Here is a 17,216-nt window from a genome sequence, read left to right as displayed (position 1 = left end):
CAGAGGGGAGAGCCCCGAGGTGAGGGAAGGGGGGGAACGTCCCCCCCTCCCCGCCGACTGTGGCCATGGCTTTCCCCTCGTGCTGTGTCCCCTCCAGCTCCCCCAAAACGGCCTCGAGTGGGCCCCGGGGGGGGGCCCTCAGAATCTCAAAATCTCTGCAGGGGGGCCCGGTGGGGCCTAGTTATGCCCCTGACAGGAATCTTCATATTCTTCTACATGTTTACTCATCACTGGTTGTATTTCTGATTCTACAGTATATTAGTAATTCAACTGCTGAGTCTGTGTAGCTGATATTACATGGGGCTAGAAACATTTCTAAATTAAAGCACCACATGAAAATTTGCGAAATTCAAAATACTTACCGGTACATGTATTAGTAGTATATTTCTGTCTTCCTGCCACTTACAGTAAGCAATAGACATGTAACAGATCCGATAGATTTTGGACTAATCTATTTCCTCATGAGAGATCCTCCTGAATTCCTTTATTTTCAAAAGCACTGCCTGGATTGTAGCACACTTCCGCCAGAAAAGTGTGCACAGGTGGAGACAGACTCTCCAGCCCCATTGTAAGGCATCTTTTCCATGGACAGTTGATAGGCAGTGAAATGCCTCTCAAACTCTCACAACTGCTTGTTGCTGCCTGGTAACTGCTCACTGCTGCCTTGTAACTGCTTGCTGAGCACACAGTTCAACTGTCCATGGAAAAGAGGCCTAGAGGTCCTTTCCATGGAGTTGTTTTGTAAAGAATAAGGAAAATACAGTCCCCCATGAGGAGATGGGCTAGTCCAAAATCCGTCAGATTTTTACTAGCTACTATGTCGGTGACTGTGACTTAGGGGAAAAGTAATTTATAGTGCATTTTACTCTGGAACAAATGTACAAGTAATACATATGTATGTAAAATTGTGCAAATGTTCGCTTTACTTGCCCTTTAGGCCACTTTTCCATGGACTGTTGATAGGCAGTGAAATGCCTCTCATCCTCTCATAACTGCTTGCTGCTGCCTGGTAGTGCAAATATTTTAGAAGCATATTTTTCATACAAGGATAAGCACACACTAGAGCAGGGGTATATACAGTATATATATAGAAGTAAACAGCGCTGGGAATAGTGGTGCAGTTGTCAGCTGCTGGTGTTGGTCCACTGTGTTTTATCAAGGGCAGGGTCAATGCAGCTAGCTATCATATTTTGGAGCACTTAATGCTTCCATCTGCTGAAAAGCTTTATGAAGATGAAGATTTCATTTTTCAGCACAACCTGCCACCTCCTCACAGTGCCAAAACCACTGGTAAATGGTTTACTGACCATGGTATTACTGTGCTCAATTGGCCTGCCAACTCTCCTGACCTGAACCCCATAGAGAATCTGTGGGATATTGTGAAGAGAAAGTTGAGAGACGCAAGACCCAACACTCTGGATGAGCTTAAGGCCGCTATCGAAGCATCCTGGGCCTCCATAACACCTGAGCAGTGCCACAGGCTGATTGCCTCCATGCCACGCCGCATTGAAGCAGTCATTTCTGCAAAAGGATTCCCGACCAAGTATTGAGTGCATAACTGAACATAATTATTTGAAGGTTGACTTTTTTTGTTTTAACTTTTCTTTTATTGGTCGGATGAAATATGCTAATTTTTTGAGATAGGAAATTTGGGTTTTCATGAGCTGTATGCCAAAATCATCAATAAGAAAAACAATAAAAGGCTTGAACTACTTCAGTTGTGTGTAATGAATCTAAAATATATGAAAGTCTAATGTTTATCAGTACATTACAGAAAATAATGAACTTAATCACAATATGCTAATTTTTTGAGAAGATCCTGTAGTTTCTCTGGTCTAGAATGGGCCAAACATAATGCAAAGTGGGGAAACCACCTGAGGGCCAAATCTGATGGCTCCGAGGGCCAGATTTGGCCCACGGGCCGGAGTTTGATATGTATGCACTAGAGGTAATACAAGGGAGAGTTTGGGCGCAGTTCATCTCCCCTTATGTACAGGATTATTAGAGGTTCTCAGTGGCAAATAAAGTGGCCCCTGATGAAGCAAAAGTGAAACCGGTCGGGCAAAGCATTAGCAGCCGTAAGAAATTACACACTGGTTATTTTGATCAAGTCCATTGCTATATGGACCTGAAATGTAATGCTGGGAATATACTATGAGTTTTTTAGGCAGACAGGTCTGATCTGATTTTGATCATTTTTCTGATCAATTTTCAAATAGAAGTGAATGAAAATCGATTAGAAAAATGATGGAAAAATCAATCTGTCAGTAAACCAGATGAAAGCACTCATTGTGTATTCCCAGCATAAGTTGTTTTAATTTGTGTCGCAGCCTGCGCGCGATCTTCTGCAAATCAGAGCCCCAGGACTTGACGCCAATTGGCGTTAGGCGGTCCTGGGGCTGCCGCCGTGTCCACGTTCATTGGCGTGTAGCGGTCTTTAGGTAGTTAAAGAAATGCTATGGCAAGGTTAACGTATCTGAACTACCAAATGACTACTTAAAGGACCTCTGTCGCGAAAATCTTAAAATCTAAAATACATGTAAACATACACAAATAAGAAATACGTTTCTTCCAGAGTAAAATGAGCCATAAATTATTTTCTCCTATGTTGCAGTCACTTACAGGAAGTAGTAGAAATCTGACATTACCGACAGATTTTGGACTAGCCCATCTTCTCATGGGGGTTTCTCAGGGTTTTCTTTATTTTTAAAAGCACTTAGTGAATGGCAGTTGCTCTGTCCAACTGCCAAAAAAATGTGCAGCCAGCACGGAGGCTGGATAGCATATTTGTATAAATCTTTTTCAGATAATGTCTGTATAAAAAACTAGTCTACCTAAGCCCGTTTAAAAACAGGCTGTAGGTAGTGATAACGCACCGCCGCGCATATGCGCGCATCGGCTGCCACGTGCGCACCCGCCCGCACACACAGCCGCCCTGCTCCCTGGCCCGTCATCCTGTCCCAACGGTTGACTGTACTGCGCACATGTGCAGTACAAAAAAAACAGGGACACACAGCCATTCTGTTGATGACGCAGGGACACTTACAGATTATTATAGAGGATAAAGGCCATGCTGAGAATCCCCCATGAAGAGATTGACTAACCCAAAACCTGTCTGTAATGTCAGATTTCTACTACCTACTGTAAGTGACAGCAACATAGGAGAAAAGTAATGTATGGCTCATTTTACTCTGGAAGAAATGTACTTCTTATTTTTATTTCATTTCTAAAGTATAACTGTCAGGCATAAAATCAAAAATCAATTCTTATTTTTATCTAGTAAACAAGTAATAAGGATGCTAACCAGGCAACCCAAAAGTTAAAAATCACTCTTCGGCCTCTTTTCCACGGGCAGTTGATAGGCAGGGAAATGCCTCTCAAATTGCTAAAGGGAATATCCGAGCTGAAAAGAAAAAGGACATCTACTTACCCGGGGCTTCCTCCAGCCCCTAGCTTGTCCCTTGCCGCAGCAGAAGTTCTGCGCCTGTGCAGTACACTCCACACCACGTGCGAGTGATTGACAGCGGCGCTCGCGCAGGTGCAGTAGAGAACCACCTGGCGAGGTCGGCCTCTGCACCGTCGGGGACTGGGAGCTACCGACTGAGAGCGGAGCTGCGTAAAGGGACATAGCGGCTGCTAGCAGGGGCTGGAGGAAGCCCCGGGTAAGTAGATGTCCTTTTTTTCAGTTTGGATATTACCGTTAAGACCTGTTCATGTATAGTTAACAATACAAACATAAATAAATAAATTATTTTGCTTGGAGATACACTTTATATTTTTTTTTTACTATTATTCATGTTATTATTAACCTCTTGAGGACCATGGTGTTAAACCCCCCTAGTGACCAGGACATTTTTAGAGAAATTGGCCACTGCAGCTTTAAGGCCAAGCTGCAGGGCCACACGACACAGCACACTAGTGAATCTTCCCCCCTCTTTCTCCCCACCAACAGAGCTCTCTGTTGGTGGGGTCTGATCGAACCCCCCAGATGTTTGTATCTGTATTTTTGTTTATTTATGTTTATTTTTAATAAAAATGTGGGTTTTTTTATATTTGTTATACTCCCTTCTCCCTCCCTCCCCCCGCCAGCCAATCCATGTGATCAGTTGTCATAGGCTTCAGCCCCTGTGCCTAAGGAGGGGACAGCCGTGTCACACGGCTGTCCCCACTACAGCGCTGCTGTAGATCGCAGCACTGTACCAGTAATTAGACGGCGAAACCGTTTGCCGCTCAGAGACTGAAGGCAGAGCGGAGCTCACCCTGCGCGCGATCTCCTGCAAAACAAAGCCCCAGGACTTTACGTCGATCGCCGTCAGGTGGTCCTGGGGCTGCCGACGCGGCCACAGGTTAAGTTATTCATGTTATTATTGTTAGCGGTATTCACTCTAGTGGAATGACAATAACACTTTAAAAACGACAAGTTTGGCATCAGAATAAGTCATTTTTAAAAGCAAGTAGGCAACGGCAGCCTATTCCTCTTCATACAGATTTATTTAATGTCCACACTAAAAAATAACTATATATCTGGAGCAACAGGTTTTAGGGCTCGTTTCCACCATAGCGAATCCGCATGCGGCGCCGACATGCGGATTCGCTTGGCCAAATCTGCACGACGGGACCCACAGAATTCGCCTGCGTCGGGAATCCATGCGAATCACCGCTAATGTATTTAATAGGAAAAACGCATGCGTTTTTACATGCGTTTTTACCCGCGATTTGCGTGCGATTTCGCCCCTTTTTTCAATGTTATTTTGCCCTGGCAGAGCCATGCGAAATCGCACGCGAAATCGCGGGTAAAAACGCATGCGGAAACGCATCCGCATGCGTTTTTACAAGCGTCGGGATGCCGGCGAAATCGCGTCGCAACAGTGGAAACGGGCCCTTACAAAATGTAGATTTTCTGTTCTCTTATCTCTTGCCTCTTTAATGATCTATGTTTCTTGTGGACAGGACTTGCACTCCCAAGAACAGAATCCGAACAGTATCTTTTTGGCACAGATGAAAAATGTTTGACCAAGGTCACGCCAGTTATACTTATGGTTGTAGGTCATCACACCCACAGTGGATCCTATTCATCCATCCTGCAGTCTGATAACATTAAATCAGGTGCCAGGTGTGTATTAAATGCACTTATTTGGGGGGATGAATTACCTTTCCTGGGTATTGTATTGTTGATACTTAAGGCAGAGTTCACAGTTTTTTTCCTTGTGTGTTTTTTTTTTTTTTATAGGAAAGTACATTTAAACTGAGAACCCATGTTAATCAATAGGCTATTCACACTTTTTCACGTTTTTTTGCATGAAGTAAAAATACTGACAGCCCTGCAGGATATTTTCACACACTCTACAAGTATTCCTTAAAGGGAACCTTAATTGGCACAAAAAAAAAGAGTTGAACTTACCTGGGACTATGAGATTTCTAGTACTGCGCATGTGCAGGACGGCGACAGCGGTATGAGTGTGAGTGAGGACGCGCGTGCCCAGGACCGTGCAATCGCAGTGGCCTGTTAACTGGTCAATTGCCAAAAACAAAACTGACTTGCTGCGGGGGACTGAAGGATCGGTTTGTCCCAGCGCAGGCACAGGAGGTCTGCAGGGGGGTGGTAGAAGCCCCAGGTAAGTTAAACTCTTTTTTTTTTTTGTGGCAGTTAAGGTTCCCTTTTCCATTGTGCCTATGAAAAAACACACTTTTTTTTAGCACCATTAGATGCACCTACACTCTATCTCCTATGCTATCAAGGCATTTTGTATTGACCTGAGGAAGTTGGCCATGACCCGTAAAACGTATTGTCAGATTGCTCCTACCCATTACCAGTCTGACCTCCTTTGGAGGTAATAGCTTTGCAGTTTTCTGTAAAGTCTATTGTACTACAGGAGAGCGACCATCAAGTATCCAGAAGGACCTGGAGCAGTGTTGCCAACTCATCCCTTTAATTACTGACACATATGAATTATACAGGTTTCGTCGCTAGGTAGATGCAGTTAAGGCACTGAATATGTGTAAGTAGCCCCAGAACCTGTATAACTAAGATTTGTCAATAATTAAAGGAATGAGTTGGCAACACTGACCTGGAGTACCGAGTAGGGACGGTTAATTCCCTGTATGCCTATATAGTGGTTGCAGGAACTGCAACCCACCTTTGTGAATATATATCTATATAATGTTATCCTCCCTATACCTGACGATATTGCACCATTAGGCTCCCGGTCTCTCCCTAATCCTCACCTAGGTATTCTTGGCCCCTACAAGAATCGCCCTATAGCTGTGGAAAAACACACTTTTTCACATGGAAACAGCAGATGTTGTCCAGAAAACATATGAGAAAATACATTCACGGTTTTCACAAACATAAGAGTGAACCCTGCTGAAAGGAACACTATCACAAACAATGGTAACATACATGTAAACACATATATATGATGTATTGTACATTTCTCTGCATTTTTAATTACTTTTTTCCTATGTAGCTGTAACTTACAGCAGGTAGTAAAGATCTAGATTTGGACTAGTCTACGTATCTCCTCATGAGGAATTCCCAGTATTTCCTTTATTCTTTATAAAAAGGATCTTGGGAAGGATCTATACAAAGATGCCAGCCAGGCATCTTTCTTGTTTGCACAGTTGGACTGAGTGACTTCCTTTCTGTGCTTTTGAGAATAGAGAGAATCCCCCATGAGGAGGTGAACTGGTTAGATTTTTACTAACTAATTTAAGGGACAGCAACACAGGAAAAAAGTTATGTATAGTGCAATCTACTCTGTGACAAATGCACATCATACACATGCATTTTAAATGTTATAATTTTTCACAATAGTGGTCCTTTAAAGGGGAATTTCACAGACTCACTGAATAGAAAGAACTTTTGTAATTGTTAAATGTCCATTAATTTTTCTGTCCTTCAAAAGTAATCAGAAACAAAACTTCTTCGTAGCATTCAGACTCTCTTTAATCTGGATTAAGACAACATTTAAAGGACAACTGAAGCCAGAGTAATATGGAGGCTGCATATTAATTTCCTATTTAGCAATACCAGTTGCCTGGCAGCCCTGCAGAGTCCCTTCCTCTAATACTTTTAGCCATAGCCCCTGAACAAGCATGCAGCAGATCAGGTGTATCTGAAATCATTGTGAGATCTGACAAGATTAGCTGCATGCTTGTTTCTGGTGTGATTCAGGCACTACTGCAGCCAAATAGATCACCAGGGCTGCCAGGCAACTGGTATTCTTTAACAGGAAATAAATATGGCAGCCTCCATATACCTCTCACTGCAGTTGTCTTTTAAGCAGGGCACATTTGTAAGAAAACAGGTTACAACTGACAGCCCATGTAAATCAGCTGTCTTTTGCGCAAATTTCAAAAAAGTTTTATTTATTATTTACAATATTATCAATTTACACAGTCATAAATACACATGTGTTATATATATAGCTCAAACTGCTGAGTAAAATGTGGATCATTCAAGTTTTTAGAAAGGGTAAGAAATGTAGTACATAAATATACATACATTTTTCGCTAAATGTGTCTATGAACACAAAGGGATCTTTAAATAATATTACTTTTAATAATAGAATGCCCTGCTTGCTTTGTAAAATAATACAATTCAAATAACTGCCATAAAGAATGAAGCATTATTAAAGGTTTGAGACTATGTTCACAGTGACATGTTGTGGATCTTGTGAAAACAGGATTGCAACGGAGGGGAAAAGTCGCATCACGCCAGCGTTCTTCCTAGAAATTTTTCCAGCCTGGTGGCATAAAAAAATTGGCTGGGTGGAGACTATGCCAAATTGTTACCCATACAGCATTCCCTGGCAGTCTAGTGGTCCCCCCTTCCCCATATAGTGATAGCAAACCCTGATATACAGTGATCCCCCCTCCCCTATACAGCTATCCCTGGCATCTAGTGGTCCCGCCACCGTCATCTAGCTTTTCCCTGGTAGTGTAGTAGTCCCCACTCCCCACTTACAGTATGCCCTGGTAGTGCATACTATTAAGGTAGTTAGCTGGTATGGCAGTGGATGCCTAATTACAGTGGGTGCTAAACTGCGGATGGTGCTAACTCCCACTACCTTCCATCCCATTTCCTAAAAACTCAGCATATTTCTCTGCTTCCTTCCCCCATAGCACCCACACCTGTTATGCATCATATTTCCCTAACTCAGTACCCCTCAAGATATACCCACCAGTTGCACTGTCCTAGCTTCATTACCCCCACCTTTCTCTTTCTAATGGTTTTCCTCCCCCATCCCCCGCCCCACAAACATATAGAACAAACATTAAAGGGGCACTATGGCGAAAAATTGTAAAATTTAAAATATGTGCAAACATAGACAAATAAGAAGTACGTTTTTATTTCCAGAGTAAAAGTAGCCATAAATTACTTTTCTCCTATGTTGCTGTCACCTACAGTAGGTAGTAGAAATCTGACAGAAGCGACAGGTTTTGGACTAGTCCATCTCTTCATAGGTCATTTTACTCTTGAAAAACGTACTTCTTATTTGTCTATATTTGCACATATTTTAAATTTTAAAATTTTTCGCCATAGTGACCCTTTAACTTTTCACATCTGTGGATTGCAAGAGAGATGTCACTCATACTGTTGTCTTACTGCTGTCAGTATCTGTATCAACCGGATGCTGTACCATGTGCAGCTTCTCGCTAACTGCCATTTAGCATGTGCATACAACACTTAAGTGGCACAGGCAGCACTGAGAGAGTCTGCTGGTGGCTCTGCTCCTCTCCCGATTCTTGCAGACGTACACAAGTGGAGTGCAAGAGCAGGAAAGAAATACAGGGGCAATCAACATGGGCAGGACAGGAGAGAAAAAGCCAGAGAGGGAGGAGGAAGTTTGGATATTGTAGTGACGATGCAGGACTTGGATGAGAATAAGGGATTGTCCCACTGAAATCGTGACTGTTGGGAGCTATGTGACAATGGTGAAAATAATTGTGACTTATCAGAATTTGTATCCTCCACATTTCCTACCCCTTACATTAATCTTCCTACTCCTCTGTCTAAAGACTAATCTCCCCTTTCTTCTGTCTAATTCTACCCTATCCCTCTCCAAAGCCTAATTTCCACCAATCCTCTGTTTAAAGGGGTTCTGTGGAGTGTTGAACAAAACAAAAACTGACACTTACCTGGGGCTTCTATCGGCCCCTTGTAGCTGTCATGTCCCATGCCATCCTCCTACGATCATCTGTTCCTCACCGCCGGTCCCGGTCTAATGATTCCTCTAATGAGACTGCGGCTGCATGGCCATGGCCACTTGCATCTCCTGGAGCTTACTGTGCAGACTCAGTACGAGAAAGCCTCGTACTACACCTGCGCAGTAAACTCCCGGAGACGCGAGCAGGAGTGAGCACTATTTGTCTTGTTAATTAACGAATAATTAACCGGTGCCGGTGGCGGGGAATGGGTGATCATAGGAGGACGGCGCGGGACATGACAGCTACAGGGGGCCGATAGAAGCCCGAGGTAAGTGTCAGTTTTTGGTTTTTTAAACACTCCACAGAATCCCTTTAACACTAACTTCTCCTCTCCTGTGCCTGAAACTACCCTTTACTTGTCCCCTCTCTAACACTAACCTCTCCCTCTCTTCTGACTAACACTAACCTCTCCTCTCCTGCACTTGGAACTACTCTCTACTCATCCCCTGCCTTACGCTGACCTCCCCCTTTCTTCTACCTAAAGGTGCCCATTAACGGTACAATTTTTTGCTCAATGCAATCTTTCGATGCAATTTTTACAATCAAAAATACAAAAATAATCGAAAGGTAATTATCGATTGTTCACATTTACTGAACGATTCTTTCTTCAAATTTGATCATAAAATCCAACTTTCGGATCGATTTTAATCTATTTAGCAATCAACCAAAGAATCGTTCCTTATCAATTGCCTTCATAAACGGCAAAATTTCGATACAATTTGATCATTAACCTCTTGCCGACTGCGTCACGTCAATGGGCGTGGCCGCGGCGGCAGCCCCAGGACCGCCTAACGCCGATTGGCGTAAAGTCCTGGGGCTCTGTTTTGCAGGAGATCGCGCGCAGGCTGCATGTGCATCTCCTGCTTGGGGGGGCGGAGCTCCTTCAGGAGACTGTTAGACGGCATGATCGCTGTCTATTTATATGGTGCAGTGCTGCGATCAGCAGCAGCGCTGCACTGGGAACAGCCGTGTGACATGGCTGTCCCCCTGGGGGACAGAAGAGCAATCGGCTCTCATAGGGTGAAGCCTATGAGAGCTGATCGCCATGATTGGCTGGCTGGGGGGAGGGAGGGAGGGAAGGGGTTTAAAGGAACAGTGTTTTTTTGTTTTTTTTTAAACACAAACAACAATATTTATTTAAAAAAAATAAACATGGGGGAGCGATCAGATCCCACCAACAGAGAGCTCTGTTGGTGGGGAGAAAAGGGGGGAATCACTTGTGTGCTGTGTTGTGCGGCCCTGCAGCTTGGCCTTAAAGCTGCAGTGGCCTTTTTTACTAAAAATGTCCTGGTCACTAGGGGGGTTTAGCCCTGCAGTCCTCAATAGGTTAAAATCGCATCGAAAGATCACATTTAGTGAAAAAACTGCACAGTTAATGGGTACCTTTACACTAACCTCTCCTGTGCCTGGAACTATCCTCTACTCATCCCCTGCCTAAAGGTAGCCATACACTGGTCGATTTGCCATTAGATCGACCAGCTGACAGATCCCTATCTGATCGAATCTGATCAGAGAGGGATCGTATGGCTGCCTTTACTGCAAACAGATTGTGAATCGATTTCAGCCTGAAACTGATCACAATCTGTGGAGCCGCCGCTGCCGCCTGTCCCCCCCCCCCCCCTGCATACATTACCTAAAGCTGGCTCCGGGTCCTCTTCTCCGCGCTGCACCCCGCACCGCATCCCAGCGTACACTGTGTCACTCCGTGACCAGGAAGTTCAAATAGAGCGCCCTCTATTTGAACTTCCTGGTCACTGGAGTGACACAGGAAGTTAATGTACGCTGGGATGGAAGCAAGAGCGGTGCAGCGCGGAGAAGATGCGCAGAAGACGCGGAGAAGATGCCCGGGAGCCAGCGTCAGGTAATGTATAACTGTATCGGATCGGCCGCCGCTAGCGACGCACTCCCTACCCGCGGGCGATCGACGGAAGTAACCCGCACGGCGCGATCGACGGACCGATCCAATTTCGAGAGGAAATCGGATCGGCGGGTGCGTTTAGCGCGAACGATTGGCAGCAGATCCGATCCCAGCGATCGAATCTGCTGTCGAATCGGCGGCAAATCGGGCCAGTGTATGGCCAGCTTTACACTAGCCTCCCCTTTACTCTGCCTAACACCCTCCTCTCCTCTTCTCTCCACTGCTTAACACTAACCTCCCCTCACCTCTTCCTATAGATACATTATTTTTTATATTTATTTTTATTTTTTTATTTTTGCAGCAGCAGTAAGGACAACCAAATGATGCCTACGGTAAAAAAGGATGAATTTTTAGCAAAATTGTCTCATTTCTCAGCACTGCTGATGGCCCCTCATGGAAAAGCATTTTCCACTGTTTATCTTCCTCTTGATCCTGCTATTGGAAATGCTGGTGATCTTCGTCCACAGCTATTAAATGTTTCAGAAATGGAAGCCTTAAAATGGCTGGTCGAGTCACAGGAGCCCCTAGTTTTCCTCTTTCTACCCGGAAGCAAAAATCTGCTGGCCAGAAGAGTCCAAGGGGCGCTGAATGGAACACTACTAGAGAAGATTACAGAGAAGATGCAAATGGTGCTAGAAGACATGAAAGACATACTTTCAACCAGTGAGCACATATACGTTCTTCAGAAACTTCTAAACTCCTGCCATGGCTATGTCAATGTCAGCTATTTGCATAGTGAATCTGAGATCGAGCGACAGCTAGTTGATGAGCAACATGGGAAACTGAACTCTTTAATGCTTCTTAAAACATTACAGACAGTTCGAGCTTATTGGCAAGATCGGAAAAAACTTTCTCGCCAAAACCGGCAAGCGGGGCTGAAAGCTCACTGTCGTTTGCAAGAGCTGTCAATCAACCTAAAATCATATGCAGAATATAAGCATATTCAGTATCCTGAGCAAATCAACATAAACAACTGTGTGGGTCCTTGCCGCTTTCCACAGACTACTCAGAGTGACTATCAGGCCCATGTCATTCTCCTCATCAAACTTCAGGAGAGGAAACAGACTGACCTTCACCGACCTCCTTGTTGTGTGCCTATAAAGTATGATGAACTATGGCTGATGGTGGCAGATGAGAATGGCATTAGGCTTCAGCTTTATCCTAATATGATTGCCAAAGACTGTGGTTGTAGATAATTGGTTGTAATGTGTCAACGTAAAGGTGGCCACACACGATACAATAAAATGATCCGATTTTACGGCAATTCGATAAAAACGATCGTATCTCCCAAAAAATCGAAAGCTTTCTTTTCAATCAACTGAAAAATCCGAAATGCCAGATATTTTTCTTCAATCTTTCTAAAGATTGTATGGTGTGTGTTGGATTGTCAATTTATTAATATACACACCCTAGCAATTTTGTCAGAGTTTTCAATCATTTTTTATCATAATTGAGGAAAAATTTAACATACGTGTGTGGTACATTGGTCATATTTTTGAAATGTTACAATCAGTCAGAAAAATTGATTGCACTTCTTAAATTGAACAGATATTTAAAAAATTGTATGGTGTGTGGCCATCTTTAGTCACTGCCAAACAGACCTTGCTTGTACAAATAAACCTGAGGCAGTGGGGCTGTTATCCAAAAAAGCCAGTCATTATTGTCATATGACTTTTCTAGTACAGGCTAGAACAGTAAAGAATGCATGACTAGCTGATATATTTTCTTTTATCCTCTTGATGTGATCTGTGGCCTTTAAACTACAATTATCTATCATTTTTGACTGTGCTGACCAGGGGATTTGCTGTTTTTTTGATCTCAAGAAAAGTGCACGTGGTCATTGTATTGCAAATCCATTTCTTTAAATCATTTTTTACTATGATAATTCACCATTTTCAGTGTGTACAGAGATAAGAAAAGGGATTGTCCAGTGAATGACTCCTCAGATGCAGGATGTGAGTATAGTGCATGCCTGACATGGTGGTGCCTGCATTTGTATTCATCCTATTACAGGGTGGTATAGAAACCAATGATGTTCAGGGGTTTCTTCTGGAGGCTGCCATTATCAGTACAAAACCATAAACACCATCTCATGGTGCTTGTAACTTGCATCCCTCGCTGTATAATAAGGGATGCATTGTATTGTTGATTTACAAATAATATATATTATATAGATAATTGTAGCAATATAGGTTCACTAGAATGGACTCTTGATATAGCAACCCCCCTCTAGAAAATTAAAGGGATAAAGATGAAGAAAGTAAGTACAGGTTGCACAGAATACTTAGCAAGTTAAAATGTCATCACTGTTGCTGCTAATGCTAACTACTTGCATGTCATGTTTTTGCTACCAGCATTTAGAAAGCTATTGTACTCGTAAAAACTGTCACAGCCACATGGTGGGAATGCTAGCAAGACGACATAATAAGCAATGTAATAATGAATAGTGCAGTTAGAATGCCTTTGTTACCCCTGAGATACTGCATGCCATGAATTTCGATCACTTGGTAACTGCAGTGCTGAATAAATATCAAGTGTATTCTGTCACTGATATTACCATAGATCACTAAGGGTACTCATTTCCTAGTTGGTAAACAATATGGTTGATCAAAAATAAGAATTCAGCTGCTCAAACAAATTAGGACTTATCATGACTTGACGCCTTTGTGCAAACGTAATTTACTTTTATCATTAAAAAATGTTAAAGGGGTGAAAAATGTATCGTCAAAAGTAGAATGAAAATATAATGCAGTTTTTTGACCAGTGTTATGATACATGAACAGTTGAGAGGGTAAAAATAAAAAAACAAAAATAAAATAAACAGGATGAAAAAAACGAACCGATAGCAACAGGACATATAGTAATACATTTGCATGTCCAGGAAACCTATGTGAGTGCAAGTTTAATGTGGAAATCCACTTTTAACTAGAAAAAAAAAGTCACAAGATTAGCTACATAAATTGCAAGCATTTGGTCTGTTCTAGCTAAATTACAAAGAGCTGACCATAAAACTCACTGGTGCCTTCACACTGTATATGCATCTCTGTAGATGTGTACGTGTGCTTTTTTTGTGGAAATATTAGGGTTACTGTAAACTTATAGATATTCAGATACCAAACAGCGGCAGAAAAAAAGATTTATGTGAAGTTCTGTTCACTAAACTGTATATTTCTGCCAAAATTTCAAGCAATTTTTTTCTACGTGGACCGGTGTCATGGAGAGAATCTGACATAACAACAAAAGTTTTTTAGATAATACATTATTATTATTAAGACTTACGATAAGATTTCCTTGCAAGCTTTTGAAACTTTTCGTTTCTTCTTCAGGCATGATAATACTGAAAATCATATATACGTTTGTTCATGTAAGAAATAGCTTTATAGGATTCTGATCCAATTCTGTATCATGCCTAAAGAAGAAATTAAAAGTTTCAAAAGCTTACAAGGACATCTTGTACAGTTAGCCATTAAACGTATTACCTAAAGAACTTTGGTTGTTATGTTTTCAGAAGCAAGCTTGAAATCTTTAAGTGTATGGCCCGGTGCACACCAAAACCCGCTAGCAGATCCGCAAAATGCTAGCAGATTTTGAAACACTTTTTCTTATTTTTCTGTAGCGTTTCAGCTAGCGTTTTGCGGTTTTGTGTAGCGGTTTTGGTATAGTAGATTTCATGTATTGTTACAGTAAAGCTGTTACTGAACAGCTACTGTAACAAAAAACGCCTGGCAAACCGCTCTGAAGTGCCGTTTTTCAGAGCGGTTTGCGTTTTTCCTATACTTAACATTGAGGCAGAAACGCATACGCAATCCAAAATCTGCAGCAGCCCGGGAGTATGCGTTTCTGCAAAACGCCTCCCGCTCTGGTGTGCACCAGCCCATTGAAATACATTACACTAGCGGATCCGCACCCGCAAGCAGATCGCAAACCGCAGCGGAAACGCTCCGGTGTGCACTAGGCCTACGAAAGTTATAGCAGCTATAGACTGAAATGGAAAAGTACTTTTTAATTACCGTAAACTACAGACTAGCTTATGCAGCACTATTGATTCCTATATCTATTTTAATGAAAATGGATTTACTCTTGAAATAGTAAATTTTACATATTTGAATATTTTTTAATAACTCTATCCTTTGTTCCTTTCACTTTATTGCAAGGTCCCTTTTTTCTTCCTTCTACCCTACTCTTTTCTTTTCTGATATAACAATGCTACAAAGAGCTTTTTACTATTTAATGTGTTAAGAATTACGCATAACATGTGTCGGGTCATGGAGAAAGTCAGAGCAGGGCCGGAGCAGCCGCCTGGAGAGGTGAGTTATTACAATGCAGATACACATCTTGCAGGGGCCCCGGGATGCAGTCAGGGGGAGATGACCTGGGGTGGTTGCAGGGGCTGACTTTGCTGGGGAGGGGGCCCCCAAGTTACCTTTGCCCCAGGGCCCCTATACCACTTAAACCGACCCTGACCACAGTACTTGCTATAGAGGACAAATTCCCATTTTCCTGCACAAATAATTGGCTTTACAAATTAAATGTAATCTTTTAGGCCCATCTACATAAATTGCAACCAACATGCTTGGTAGGCTGGCCATGCATAGACACAGCAGCCTGTGCTCTGCTGCTGCCAGCAAATGGGATCCCTGGGAAGCTGGTGATGTCACTGCCCCCTTAATAGGGAAGAGCGATGGAGCTCACTGCAACCACAGACGGAGGGACAGGGCAGCACCAGAGAGGTGCTTCTGATAGTCACAGTAATGGATGGATTTGCACAGTGGCACTGCAGGTAGTTTGGTCCTGAATGAGGAAGAAGCTGCATGTGGCTTGGAGGGGAGGGTGGATGGAGGTAGTGTACAAGCTATAGAAAGGGATGGCATGATGGACGTACAGGGTAGGATGGGGTTCAAGAAATTTGTATTTAAAGCTGTACAACTCTTTAAAAAAATGTGAAGATGCATATTTGCATGTTTTTAATTCTGTAAACAAGTATATACACTGTTATTTACAGACATGCACATGGCATGAATGTGGAAACTTTGTAAACTATATAGTACATATTCTGACAATAGTATATTATTACAATGTGCTGTATTATAAGCATTCCCAAATGTATATTGTTATGTATATTTTGTATCAGATATGCTAATGAATAAAACTGTAAACATTTTAAAACATGCTCCCCATACCTTGAATACTGTTTTATTTAAACTCATGACTTTATCAGGGTAGGTCCAGTCCAGAATTCAATGTAAGCGCGTGCCCCAATGATAAAAACAAACAGAACGTATCCCTGAACGGATAAGGTGCATAGATATGCTAGTAACGCTCAAGTCACAGGTCTGATAGCATATCTATGCACTTTATTTAATTTGCTGGGCTAATGGGGTATTGGTGGGTGATGGGTTTCGTATATATTTCTATTTGCTGTTATTGTCGCACCCTGACGAAGCCTATATGGTGAAACATGATGGTCATTAGCAGTGTTCTATAGCATTTACATTTTATGTTACCCCCAGTACCTAGCTACTAATAATCTGGTTATAGGGAATAATCTGGTTATAGGGACCCATCTTGTTGGTCAATAGGGGAGAGGGTACTACTTACCTTGGGGATTCACAGATTCCTTCTGGAATCCACACCATACTCAGACAGTATTTTCACTCCCCTGATACACTTATGTTTTAATATGGGGTCCCTAACCAGTATCTTTTGTACGATTAAAGATTATACTTATATGTGTGTGTGCTCCATGTCTGCATTTTATCATACCTAATAAATGTTAAGTGTCTATAGGGCATAATCCCCATTCAGGATACGTTCTGTTTGAGTCTATATTCTCCTGACACACTTCATACTTAGTTTGTATATTGATTACCAAAGGATGACAGACAAGGTTATGCATTCCTAAACCCCCACTGACCTCCTTCCTTTAGAGGATATTCATTGCTACTTTGCAATTCGGGTTTCTCCAGACAAATGCACCAAATTTGTATTCTGAAAGAAAATCTTGTTGTATCTGTGTCAGGAGCATTTATTTTACAAAGGGAATTCTTGAGAGAATGTTTATTTTTAGAACACCTATTCTTCCTAGCCA

At 42.3% G+C, this 17,216-nt stretch overlaps 1 protein-coding gene across 1 annotated transcript in view; it reads left to right on the top strand.

Annotated features, from left to right (window-relative positions):
* Positions 1–16,294, top strand: part of AMH (anti-Mullerian hormone) — a 31,126-nt gene extending 14,832 nt beyond the window's left edge. Inside the window, exons 4-5 of the mRNA XM_068233964.1 lie at positions 4,951–5,113; positions 11,430–16,294. Of these exons, the coding sequence (XP_068090065.1) occupies positions 4,951–5,113; positions 11,430–12,324 (1,058 nt within the window). The 3' untranslated portion in view covers positions 12,325–16,294. The remainder of the gene's footprint in view (positions 1–4,950; positions 5,114–11,429) is intronic.
* Positions 16,295–17,216: the final 922 nt, after the last annotated feature.

Source organism: Hyperolius riggenbachi, chromosome 1 (assembly GCF_040937935.1).
Source record: "Hyperolius riggenbachi isolate aHypRig1 chromosome 1, aHypRig1.pri, whole genome shotgun sequence".
In the NCBI taxonomy this organism is placed as follows: Eukaryota; Metazoa; Chordata; class Amphibia; order Anura; family Hyperoliidae; genus Hyperolius; species Hyperolius riggenbachi.
The sequence above is the reverse complement of the archived record's forward strand: the minus strand, read 5'-3'. Positions and strand labels throughout refer to the sequence as shown.